The 13,186-nt window shown below is 52.6% G+C and overlaps 1 protein-coding gene across 18 annotated transcripts in view; it reads left to right on the plus strand.

Annotated features, from left to right (window-relative positions):
* GSN (gelsolin) overlaps window positions 1-13,186 on the plus strand; it is a 64,716-nt gene that overhangs the window by 23,374 nt on the left and 28,156 nt on the right. For 6 of the 18 annotated variants that reach the window (XM_063649895.1, XM_063649901.1, XM_063649897.1 and 3 more), the window contains 3 exons: window positions 6,321-6,377; window positions 10,489-10,693; window positions 11,437-11,591. In XM_063649895.1, coding sequence (XP_063505965.1) covers window positions 6,321-6,377; window positions 10,489-10,693; window positions 11,437-11,591 — 417 coding nt within the window. Of the gene's footprint in view, window positions 1-6,319; window positions 6,378-7,490; window positions 7,573-8,270; window positions 8,538-8,588; window positions 8,660-10,488; window positions 10,694-11,436; window positions 11,592-13,186 lie in introns of those variants that run through there. The other 12 variants (XM_063649899.1, XM_054501286.2, XM_063649900.1 and 9 more) reach the window with 5 other exon arrangements.

Below are 13,186 nucleotides of genomic sequence, written 5' to 3' on the forward strand. Positions count from 1 at the left end.
TGCAGTGGCGTGATCTCGGCTCACTGCAACCTCGTGGGTTCAAGCCATTCTCCTGGCTCAGCCTCCTGAGTAGCTGGGACCACAGATGTCCACCACCATGCTCGGCTAATTTTTTGTATTTTTAGTAGAGACGGGTTTTCACTATGTTAGCCAGGCTGGTCTCGAACTCTTGGCCTCAAGTGATCTGCCTGCCTCTGTCTCCCAAAGTGCTGGAATTACAGGTGTGAGCCACCGTGCCCGGCCCCCATTGGACTTTTTCTCTAACTGATTTGTACTTGTATCAAGTTCTGGTGGGCCCGTGAGATAATATGGCCATCCTATGCCTGTGGACACTGAAGCTCAGAGAGGTTGAGTCACTTGCTCAGCGTCACTCAATTGTAAGTGCTAGGACTGGGATCCAGAGCCCTCACTTTTTTGTTTTTTGTTTTTTGCTTTTTTGAGTCAGGGTTTCACTTTGTCACCCAGGCTGGAGTGCAGTGGCACAATCATAACTTACTGTAGCCTCGACTTCCCAGGCTCAAGTGATCCTCCCACTCAGCCTCCCCAGTAGCTAGGACTACTGGTGTATGTCATCACCCTGGCTAATTTTTAAATTTTTTGTAGAGACAGGGTCTCACTCTGTTTCCCAGGCTGTTCTCAAACTACTGGGTTTAAGCCATCCTGCAGTGGGCTCCCAAAGTGCTGGGATCTTAGGCATGAACCACTGTGCCCAGCCAAGAGCCCTTGTTCTTTTGAGTGGGGTGAAGAACAGGTGAAGTCAGAGAGGAGGGGAGGGGGTGTCATTAGGAGTCTCATGGAGGGGATTGGGTAGCAAGGCTGGCTCTGTAGATGTTGGCTTGAGGCCCTCTCCTGAGATGCATCCCCATCCCTGGTACCAGCCTTGTTTGGAACCCTCCCTGTCTCCCTCGCTTTGTATGCAAAGACACAGAGGTAGAGGGGTAGATATGAGGTAGGTGTAGGGCAGGTATAGGGGCCAGTGAGCTGTATGTGTGTATAGGGTCTGGACACGTGCTGGAGGTCGTCTTTGGATGTTATGCTTGCTGAGCACCTGCTGTGTGCCAAACACAGTGCCAGGGGCTCCTTCAGTCCTACCAGACACCCCACCAGGTTGGCATCTTCACCCCATTTTACAGAGGAGGAAATTGAAGTGCCGCAGAAGGTGCCCCTGGCGCAATTTCCCTGGTGGTAGGGATTTGGGCTCTGTCCAGATTCATCCCTGTACATTGCCTCATATTCCTTAGGTTGGAAGGTCACTTGTCCTCACCCTGTTGGTCATTTTTGGTATCTCCAGCCCACAGAGACTCCGCAGGCACTCCTGGATCCCATTGTCTTTTCCCTCTTCCCCGCACCTGCCCCCTTTTGTCTTTCTCAGGGAGTTCTCCCTGCAGAGTGCCTTTGCAGGGTATGGTCCTCAGATCCCTCACATTTATGGTCTCATTTAATCCTCTCTACTAGCCTTCAAGAAAGGCACTTTGAACCCTGATTTTCCACATCCAGACAATGGGCTCACACTTCCTGCCAGAGCCCAGCAAGGAAGAAATCTTGGCCATAGTTGGTATGGGCCAAGTTGGGGACACAGTTGGGGACATAGTTGGGGACACAGAAGGGCTTTGTTTGGAGCCAGCAGCAGGAGGGATGTGGCACCATCATCTGATGCCCTGCATCATTCATTGTCCCCATCGGGAAGTTGGTTGGCCTGGGGAAGCTTCCAGCATTCCTGGTAGATCCCAGTGAAGGATGAATCTGATCCCTAGGCAGGCAGGAGAGGACCCTGGCCAGATGCACAAACTTGTTTGCTTTTTGCTGTGTGTCTTTTAGCATCCTTGAGTCCCAGGGCCTGAAGAGTTCTTAGACATGGGCCAATTTTCCTGTCACCTGTGTCCTCTCAACCTCGTCACCACTGGGCAGCTCATTATCTCTCTGGAAAAGGGGAAGGAAACCAGCATTTGTCTTTCCATTTTTTTTTTTTTTTTTAACTGTGGTAACATACACACAACATAAAATTTGCCATTTAATAGGCCGGGCGCAGTGGTTCACACCTGTAATGCTAGCACTTTGGGAGGCCAAGGAGGGCAGATCACTTGAGGTTAGGAGTTCGAGATCAGCCTGGCCAACATGGTAAAACCCCGTCTCTACTAAAAATACAAAAATTAGCCAGAAATCACTTGAACCTGGGAGGCGGAGGCGGCAGTGAGCCGAGATCATGCCACTGCACTCCGGCCTGGGTGACAGAGCGAGACCCCATCGCAAAAAAAAAAAAAAGAAAGGCATTTTTAACCCTATCTTACATGTAAGGAAATTGAGGCTCAGAGAGATAGAAACTTATCCAAGTCTCTCTTTTAACATTAAAAGCAGCCTCTCCTTTATATGTGCTTATTCGGTACCAAGCACTGTGCTAAGCCCCAAATGTTCTTTACCTTATTAAATTCACACAACTACCCTAGGAAAAAAGTATTATAATCCCCGTTTTATAGATGAGGAAACGGAGGCTCAGAAAGCCAGAGCAACTTGCTCAAAGCCACACTGCTAATAAGTTACAGACCGGGGACTTAAATGCAGGCATTTCTGGTGGGAGCTCTTTCCACGATCACATACAGAAGGTTGCTGTCTTTGTTTTTCTCCCTCTTGGAAAGTCCTTCCTCTGCAGAGCAGGAAGCTGCCTCCTGTGGCTTCTCCTGCTCATTTTGGCTTGGGTTGGGGCATTGTAGACCCTGCCTTCCCCTGCAGCTCTGCAGAGCCCATGTCTCTCCAAAGTCTTCTGCTGGTTCCACGGTCCCATCATCTGCAGCCAGGCCTCCCCATCTTGTTGTGGATTTGCGTTTGTGCCTGGGCTTCCCAGGGGTGGGTGGTGAGGTGCTAAAGGGGCTAGGACACAGTTATTTGCAGCCCTGGCTACTGAGCCACCACACCTCTCAGGGCCATTTCCTCCCCAAGAGAAGGGGAGACAGACTGCTGAAGTGAGTCCTAGCAAGAAGGGCCCAGAGCTCATACCCATGGCCAAATCTGGCTGCTTCCAGGACATGGAGTCAGGAAGTAGCAGGGCCAGGCCCCTCCAGATGTCCAGCCCTGGGTCCCAGCACTAGGTGGGGCTGGCTCCGGAAGCTGGGAAAGGACCATGGCTTTGGTCCCTGAGACAGTTGGTCTCTTGGAGTTGGCTTCAGCCAAGCCCCGCTGGCCATCTCCCCAACAGCTGGCCACTCCCAGGATGGACTTGGCCAAAGCAGTAGGCCAGCCAGCCCCGATGGGGAGCACTGCTGTGTCATGGAGACCCAGGCCTCAGTTCTGGCCTGGTTGTTGAGAGACCTGAGTTCTAGATCTACTCTGCCAGGCACTTGTTTGACTTTGTGACCCTGAAAAGTCACCCTCTTGTTCTTGATGTGATCATCTACAAAAGAGAAGACAGACTAATGACCACTGCTGCTAGTAAGTCCTGCTCTGAACAACATACTCCAACAGTCTCACTTCTGTTCCCCCAAAAGTCCTGCAACTGGGCATCACTGTCCCTGTTTACAGATGAGTGACCTGAGGCTCAGAGAAGGAGGGTAACTTGCTCCACCTTACACAGCCCAGACCTGAACTCTAGCGTCTCACCGTGAAATCTGTAACCTTTCTCCTGCACCATCACATACCGAAGGCAGGCCTCTGTGCAGAAAACAGGCTGCTCAGAAAGAAGAGTGCTTACTTTTGGGGAGCTCCTGTACATCACATACTGGGCTTCCTCACTGCTGCATGCTCTAGGTACCATTCTCCCCCTTTAAAGATGAGGAAACTGAGGTCTGGATTGCAGGATCTGAGTCCAGATTCACAAACCTGTCCACAGGGCTTGCCGAAACTTGTTCAGGCCCTGTCCAGTTCCACTGGGTTTCATAACTGGCTTCTCTGTTTACTGACCATTGTCCCAATTAGCAAAATCCCTGGTCAGAAGGGCGGGTGCTCCCAGGAGGACCCAGAGAACAACAGTGAGCCAAAAAGCAAATAGACTCCAAGAGAGGGCTTTCTATGAGTGGCTGGCTGCCTGGAAAATCAAGAACAACAGTGTTTGGAGTGAAGAGAAAAGAACAGGGTGGTGTCTTCCAGGCCCAGCCAAGGCCTTTTTGTACACTGTGGCCGGGGATGGAAGCAGCGGGGGATGGAAGGGGCGGGGGAGGCCACCTCCTCTGGTCTCTGGTAGGGGGTCCCGCAGACATACAGAGACCAAGGTTACAGAGGAAACGAGGGCCCAGAGCTGGTTGTGTTGTGGAGGTCCTGGGTCAACTACAGGGGAAGGAGGGGTCCCCCAGGGGGACATGGGCTGTATAGCCCCCATCCTGTGGCAGACACAGAGAATCTGCCTACTGTGTGCCTGGAGCTGGGCAGAACCCAGGAATAGCCGAGATCAGAGGTCAAGGAGACCTCCGAGGTGCACAGAAGCACAGAGACCAGGACGTGCTCATGTACTGAGTTGGTAGCAGAAGGGCTGCCTCCAAATCAAAGAAACCATACCAGACCTGAGTGCCATGTGGCCCAGAGTGCAGGTGCCACAGCCAGTCCTGCAGTAAGTGGCCACAGCCTGGGGATCTTCCAGGCCTTTGGCCTGGGCACTCACATCAGGTGTGTGAAAGGCTGGAGGGCTTTCCCGGTGTCACCTCCTGCCCTGGCCTGGGAAGTGTCATGGGGACAGCTGCCCCGGAGACTCCTGGCTGCCAGGCTTGACTTGGGCTTGATTGATTTAGCCTGTTACCTGGAAAGGGCACTGCTGCTCCCTGCCCGGGTCAGGTGGTGCTAGGAGCTCCTGCTTGGTCTCCGCAGACAGAGCCTGGGCTCTGAAGCCAGTCAGACTTATGTTTGAATCTTGGCAACACCTCTTTCCAGTTGAGTGACTTGAACCTCCCTGAGTCTCAGTTTCCCAGGCTGGGCCCAGAGATGAGGTGGCATGCTGCTATCAGTGACTGCAGTGCCTCCTTCCTCAAGTCAGGGGCTGTGGACTGTCTGATCCAGAAGGGCCTGCAGAGGTGACCTGGCCCAATGTACCCATTTTACAGATGGAACCCTGAAGCTCAGAGACTTGTAGGTCCTGGATTTGCTTGTACAACCAGTATCTGGGAGTGCTCGGGCTAGGAAAGAGGTTTAGAGTCAGAGCATCAGGCCGTACCCTGTATTTTGCATATGAAGACACTGAAACCCAGAAAGGTACAGTGACTTGCCCAAGGTCACCAGGAAGTCAGTGTCAGCGCCAGCCCTGGCACTCGGGCCTCTTCCTTTCCACTTAGTGGTCCTTCTCTTGTACCTGAATTCCCCCATTCCCTTGAACTCATACATCTTCTTCCAGGCTGGAAGCAGAGTAAGACAATGTTGCCCCCATCGTGGTCCCCACTCATCAGTGCCCTGTAGCAAGGGCTCCAGGGTCTGTAGTGAGGGCTCCCAGAGGGCAAGGGTGGGGTCTGTTCACCAGCTCTCCCTTATATGGCAGGCAAAGCTGCAGGCCCTTCGTGATCATTAACGTGGTCCCTGGGCTTATGGTCAGTGGCCTCTGGGGCCAAGGTCAAACCACAGCAGCCCCTCTATTAATCACCAACTATGCAGGTCAGAGTCACACTGCTCTGGAAGGGGCCACTTAGCTGGGCAGTTGCTGGCCCAGGTTCAGTCTGGGGGCTGGGCGGCTAAGAAAATTTCTTCCTACTTGTCTGAATTTTCCAAATTTTCTAATGAGCAGGCATCACTATAAGCATATTTTAAAAGTGATTGTTTCTAGATTTGTGTTTTATAAAAGAACAAAACTGTATTGGATATACACTTGTAAAGTTTCAAACGCTTATACAATTTTTTCCGCTAGTATATTGAGGTATAATTTACATATCATAGTGATTCACTCACTAAGTATACATATAGTTCTATGAATTTTAGTAGATTTAATTGGTTGTATAATCTTCACCATAATCTAGTGTTAGAATATTTTTATCACCCCAAAAAGTTCCTTATGCCAGCTACAGTGATCTAGGCACTTTCTCCAGCCTCAGGCAGCCACGGCAATGTTTGAGGATGAAATTCTCCTCCTTCTTCCCTTTCCAGCAAATGGCCTTAACAGTTTGGTGCGCTTACCCTCTGATTTTTTAAGGGTGTATGCAAAAACAGGCACCATTGTAAAAAGGAGAAGAGGAGATATACTATAGCCATTGTTGTGCAATTGCTTTCTGCACTTGGAGATCTCCCTGTGTTTATTGAGTGCCTACTATATGCCAGGCACAATCAGATGTAGCTCATTCTTTTTTTCACAGCTGCATAGTGTCTATTGTATGGTGGCTCCATCATTTATTTAACCAGGACATTTGGGTCTTTTCCAGTTTTCTTCAAACAATGCTTCAGTGAACATGCTTGCACATATATTTTTGTGTTTGTTGGTAAGTAATTCTGTAGAAAGTGGAACTGTTGTTGCATTGTGTGTTTTGAGTTTGGACAAATTTTTTATCTAGAGAGGTGAAACTGGTTTATGCTTCCATTAAGAGCCTATGGGAGCTGTGGGGTTTTTTTAAAAAAATATCATCCTTCACATGGCTAGGGGGAAGGGAGAGCTCTCTGAATTTAGGCCAGAGCTGGCCCACTGCAGGCTGGGCAGGCCCAGGCCTGGACTTGGAGCCCTGAGAACTCAGGTATCCCTCTGGGGCCCCCCACAGACACCGAGACAAAGTTCAGACTCTTCAGTGTGGCACACAGGCCTCGGTGACCCCTGCTGCCCTCTGCAGCCTCCTCTGCTCTTGCTCCCTGTGTTTCATACTGGACCCCTGGTAATTCACTGGATAAGGTTATGTTTGCCTGCCCTTTGCCTATGCATCCCCTCCCCCTGGAATGTCTTTTCTTCTTAATCTCCATCCTCCCTGTCCTTCAAGGCCTGGGTCACAAGTCCCTTTCTCCACGAAGCCTTCTTAAAATCTCTCCAGCCTGAATTGTCTTCTCTGTGTTCCTTTAGCCTTTTATCTGAACCACATCCCCCCTTAGGTGGGAGCAGGTTGTGGGTGGGAGAGGGCAAACTTCAGCCTCATTAGATAGAGGCTGGACTTCCGGAAGAGCTGGGAAGGGGGACCATAGTTTCTGGGGACAGGTGGAGAACTCACATTTACCTAGCTGCCGGCCAGGCTATTTTCTTACCCACAGACCGATTTAATCCTCAACTACTGTACTCATTTAGTAGATGAGAAGAATGAGACATTGAAAACTTGCACAGTGGAGGTGGGAATGAAAGCCAGCTCTCCAACTCTCCAGTCCTCTTTCCTGTCACTGCATCAGGCTGCAGGGTGAAGGGGAGGTCTGGGATACAAAGAGAACTTAGAGGTGGAGCAGCTGGATTCTGCGCAGTGCTAGGAGGGAGGAGAGGGGTTGGAGCAGGTGGGAAGCAGGCCTCCTTCAGTTTGGATAGCACTTCCCCTAACCCAAAGACTCTAGTGGGAGGGTGGAGGGAAGGGGATGGGAAGGGAGCCTGGGAATGAGGAGGAAAGGCAAACTCTCTCTTCCCCCAGGGAAGTCAATGAATAGTACCTCAAATGGAAACCAAACAAAACAACTTCAAGAAGTAACAAGGGCTTGCTTAGAGACATGAAGGTAAACCCTGAACCATCAGCTAAAAGAGGTAGATAGCAGTGGTTGCCCCTGGGGAGAGGTAAATGTGATGGAGAGGGAACAACTGTGTACAAACATGTGACTTTACGTTTTGATCAAAATAAGACTTTCAAAAAACGAACACTTTTTAAAAAGAAGGAAAGAAAAGTAGGAGGGGCTATCCCAGGAGCTGAGCGTTCTGCCACGCCCCTTTGAGTCCTGCTGGCTTCACCTGCCCACGGGAGCCAGGTCCCCTGCCCTGCTGCGGTGCATGCTGCCTGGTGGGGGTTCTGCCCAGGCCCACTACTGCCTGAGTTGAAATCCAGGCAGCACCATTTACAAGCTGTGTGCAAGTTGCTTCACCACTCTGCGCTGTTCCCCCCTCTGTAAAATGGGTTGGCTGTTGTACCCTCTCTGAAAAGGATGTGCTGATGCCTCGGTGAAAAGCTTTCAAAAATTGTTAGTTCGTGTTATTTTTTTGCTGGAGGTGTGGAGAGGCGAGGGGGCTCGCGTGTGTCACAGGAGGCTCAGCTGGGCTCGCCGCCGTTCGTGCCTGCGCCCATTTAGTGTGCACAGAGCTAGCGCCTGCTGTATGCCAGGCCCGGTGCTGGGTCCCCGCCCCGGAGCTGGGGTGCAGGGGCTGCCGCGCCCGGTCGGGTCGATCCGGGTGGGAACCCAGATGTCTCCAAGATCCGAGACAGATCCCCGCCCCGCGCCCTCCCTGCGGGGCGGTCCCCGGCTTGGGCGGGATGGGCGGGCGGCTACTTAAGGTCGGCGACCCGAGCCCTCGGCTGCCGACTGGGTCCCCTGCCGCTGTCGCCACCATGGCTCCGCACCGCCCCGCGCCCGCGCTGCTCTGCGCGCTGTCCCTGGCGCTGTGCGAGCTGTCGCTGCCCATCCGCGCGGCCACTGCGTCGCGAGGGGCGTCCCAGGCGGGGGCGCCTCAGGGGCGGGTGCCCGAGGCGCGGGTGAGTTCCCCGGGGGGCCCCGGGGCTCCCGGAGTAACTCTCTATTGTAAGTTCTTACAGATACAGCGCTAGGAAAAGGGGAGTAATTCAGGTCTAGAATGGAAAAACTGTTTTGTTGCTTTGTAAGTATCTCTTGCCGCTTCCGGGGCTCTGGCTCGCAGACGAGGGTGGGAGCCTCGGGGGCCCTGGCTGTTCCTTCCCAGGAAGCTAACCTCACCTTGGCCGGATTTCTTTTCCCCTGTCCCCCTCTTAACATCTTACCTCCTGCCTCCTGATTTCTCCTTTTCCTTCTCTGATTTCTTCTCCCCTCTGCCTCACTTCTCTCCTTCCCTCTTCTGATGTCTTCTTCCATTTACGATTCCCTGTTTTCATTTGATCTCTCTCCTCCAATATTTCCTTCTTTCTTGGATGACCTCGCCTGTCTGCTTATGGTCATTACTATCATTTCTTCTCTCATTTCGGCTGTCTTCCCTGCCCTGTCTGGTTTCGTGTTTTTCCACCCTTCTGCCTGAGTTCTTCTCCCCACCTCGTTTCTCTGACTTCTCCCCTCTGATTTTTACTCCCACCAGATCTCTTCTCCGGCCGGAGGTGACCTGCACCTGCTGATTTTTGTCCTCGACTCCAGCCTAACCCTCCTGCGCCCTCCCCGGCCCCAGCCCCAGTGCATGTGTAATAGCCTCCCCATTTTTAACCACCTCATCTCCAACAGCCTCCTGCAGACCCTGGTGCATCCTCTTCTCCTCTTCCAAGAAATGAAATTTGGGGGTGGGGTGTTGCGGGGCAGGAGGGAGGAGGCAGACAGCGCAGGAGGCCACTTGGGCTCAGCCATTTGGACCCTTCTTGGGGGTATGATGGGGATGGGTGCAGAGAGGAGAGGGGGCTCCTGTGGATCACAGGAGGCTCAGGTGGGCTCACCTCGGTTTGCAAGTGCACCCACTTAGTGTGCACAGAGCTAGTGCCTGCTGTCTGCCAGGCCCCGTGCTGGAAATCTTTCCACTTCCAAAGAGCAAAAGCAAACAGGCTGTGTGACCTTCGGTCAGTCCCCTCCTCTCTTTGAGCCTCAGTTTCTCTATCTGCAGATTGGGGTTGGAAAATGAGCTCTCAGAGGGCCCTTTAGTTTTAAGAGCCATTGAAGATGCTGGAAAGGAGCAAGCTGAGGCCCTGGGGACCCTTAGATTTACTATTGCCATCTGAGGGGTCTACCCATAGTCCCAGAGCTTGTGATCTTGGAGCCTGGGGCAACCCCTGCTATGCTGTTTCCTAGCTGGAGGTCCCTGGCAGAGTCCTTTCACCTCTCTGTGCCTCAGTTATCACATCCAATTGGCAATAAGAAAAGAAGGGAGGCCGGGCGTGGTGGCTCACGCCTGTAATCCCAACACTTTGGGAGGCCAAGGCAGGTGGATCACCTGAGGTCAGGAGTTCCAGATCAGCCTGACCAACATGGCAAAACCCTGTCTCTTCTAAAAATACAAAATTAGCCAGGCATAGTAGCGCATGCCTGTAATCCCAGCTACTCAGGAGGCTGAGGCAGGAGAATCGCTTGAACCTGGGAGGCAGAGGTTACAGTGAGTCGAGATTGCACCATTGCACTCCAGCCTGGACAACAGTGCGAAACTCTGTCTCAAAAAAAAAAAAAAAAAAGAAAGAAAGAAAAGAAAGGAGCAGGGAGATAGAGCCCTCTGTACCCTCCATCACCAGAAAAAGCTGAAGAGGGGCTGAGTAGGAGGGACAGATGCTGGCCAGGGCACAGGATTTGAAGCATAAAACTCTTGCCCTGTTTGCTGACTCACTGAGACAGGGTGCTCAGAAGGGGACAGACTTGCCTGGGGCATGGGGAGAGCAGGAGGCTCAAGTGAGATGCTCTTGGTGCTAGAAACCGCCCTCCCTCGTGCCCGGGGTCTCTCCCTGCCAGGACCCTGCCCCGCTTAGGCTCTGCCCTGTCTCATCCCAGCCCAACAGCATGGTGGTGGAACACCCCGAGTTCCTCAAGGCAGGGAAGGAGCCTGGCCTGCAGATCTGGCGTGTGGAGAAGTTTGATCTGGTGCCCGTGCCCACCAACCTTTATGGAGACTTCTTCACGGGCGACGCCTACGTCATCCTGAAGACAGTGCAGCTGAGGAATGGAAATCTGCAGTACGACCTCCACTACTGGCTGGGTGAGGCTGGCCCTGCCCAGCCCCTGCCCCAGCCCCCATTCTGAACAGTGCAGACCTTTGGGGCATGTACCCCAGGGAGGGAACTGATTATTGAGCACCTAGTATGTGCTGGGCCCTTGACTGGTGGTTCATGTCCTTAGACTCTAGAGCCAGCCTGGCCAAGTTCACACCCCTACTCTGCCCCTGACCCATGTTCTGTCCTTTGGCAAGTCACTCAGTGTCCCTGTGGAGTGGACATGATGATAGCCCTGCACTACCTCACAGGAATGTTGTGAGCGTTAAACACCTTACTGTGACACTCAGAACTGTGGGTGAATTGGAGACCCTGGACCTCTCCACAACTTCTCTGGCCCAGCTCCAGGCACTCCCCAGTTTGCCCTTGAGTCAGGAGCCCGGAGTCCCTGCCACACCTCTGCTGTGGGATGCTGTAAGTTCTGCCCCCTTGCTGAGCCTCAGTTTCCTAATCTATGAATTGATCTGATGCTCCCAGTCCTGAGTTTACGCTCAGGAGGGCTGAGAATGAACATAAGGGAATATGACAGAGCTGGGAGGACATTTAGAGAAAAATGAGGTCCATCGTCCCATTATACAGATGGATTAACTGAGGCTCACAGAAGGCAAGGGCTTTCTCAGCTTCAACAGCTAGGTCAGGGCAGTGCTGGGGTTCCTCCTCCTCCTCCTCTTCCCTAGGGGTCTGGGATACTTCTGGAAAGCCAGGCTCATGTTGCTCTGATGTCCCCTAGGCAATGAGTGCAGCCAGGATGAGAGCGGGGCGGCCGCCATCTTTACCGTGCAGCTGGATGACTACCTGAACGGCCGGGCCGTGCAGCACCGTGAGGTCCAGGGCTTTGAGTCGGCCACCTTCCTAGGCTACTTCAAGTCTGGCCTGAAGTACAAGGTGGGTTGGGCCCCACCTTGCTTGAGCGGTAGGGACAGATGCACCAGTAACAGGGCTCACTCAGGCCCATCTGTCTTTCGGCCTTGTGAGGCAGTGGGCAGACCGATCAGAGGTCAGGCTTTGGAGTCAACCAACATTGTGTTTAAATCCTGGCCTCTTTCTAGCTGTGTGAGCTTGGACAAACCACACTGCCTTTCTGAGCCTCTGGTTCCTTATCTTAAAATGGGGAGAAGAAAATTCCCCGTAAGTTCATGGTGTTGTCTTCCTAGCCCCAACGGTGAGGAGTGGGCCAGAGGTGAAAATCCAGTTCTTGCAGGCCCCGGGGGGCTTTGGCCTAGTCCCGTTCTGGTACCCCTTAATTCTAAGGCTTTGCCAACAGAGTGCCCTGTGTTAAGTATGTAGTAGGGCACTGTTAGTCACATCCCTCTTTCTGTTCACTAGAATCCCCTTCGAACTTGAACTCTTCAGAGTCTGGACCAAGACAGAGCTCTTTTCCCAAGCTCCTTGCCAGGTGGGGCAGAGCAAGGCCAAACTGGGAGCTCCAAGAGGCTGCACCCTAATATGCTGGTGACTTCCTGCAAGCCACTTGACCTCCTTGAGCCTCCCTTTCCTCTCTAGTTACCTGAGAGCCAGTTGTACCTGCCCTACAGGGCTCGAGAGGATTTGGTGCGGGGGTGGCTGGGAAATGCCTTGCGTGGGGCTTGGCCATCTGGAAGGGCTATGGAAACACTGTAGTTTTACAAAGCTGCTTTCACAGCCAGGTGGGCCTTAATGTCAGAGTCCAGATCTCATTTTACCAGGGGAGAAGGGGAACTGAGACACAGAAAGTCTTAAGCAATTGGCCCAGAGTCACACAGCGAATTGGTGCCAGACCCAGGACTAGAACCCAGATGTTCTGACTCTTAGCATTCTTTCCACTAAACCAACATACTTCTAATGACTAGGGTCCTAGGGTAGGGTCCAAGCCTGTCTGTGCTGCTGATGTGCTGTGTGACCTTAGAGAAGTCACTGTTCCTCTCTGGACCTCAGGATCATCTATGTCAATGGAGTGGTGACCTTGTCTGCCCTGGTGAGGCACAAGAGATTGAATGATGGGAAAGCGCCAATGAGACTCAGATAGCAACGGGCAGGGTGTGTCCTGGGAACCCGCAGTCCAGGGCTGGGCAGGGCTGGGCTGGATTCCCTGGAGCCCCCTGTGTGCCAGTTTCCCTTTGCACTGAGCTCCTCCTGCTGAGGTGTCCAGCTCTGCCTTCTTCCCACAGCCCTTTCTGGGGCCTTGATACCTTGCAGAAGGAGAGGTAAGAAGTTTGGGAGCCAGGACCCTGAGCTGGAGAAGGACCAGGTCTTTTTGCAACTTCTGGAGTAAGAAGTGGAAAGAACACTTGCCCAGGAATCAGAGAGATTGGGATTCAGGTCGGAAGGCTACCGGTTGTAATTGCCGTGAGACTTTGGGCAAGTCTTGTATCTTTGGGCGGGTGTTCTCAATCATCCTTCATTCATCATTCATTCAACAAATATTTACTGGGCCTCAATAACAGCAGCACCAGCTCATTGTTGCTACACTGTGGCAGACATGGTACTGGGAATGTAGGTTA

The sequence above is a fragment of the Pongo pygmaeus genome, chromosome 13 (assembly GCF_028885625.2).
Source record: "Pongo pygmaeus isolate AG05252 chromosome 13, NHGRI_mPonPyg2-v2.0_pri, whole genome shotgun sequence".
NCBI lineage: Eukaryota > Metazoa > Chordata > Mammalia > Primates > Hominidae > Pongo > Pongo pygmaeus.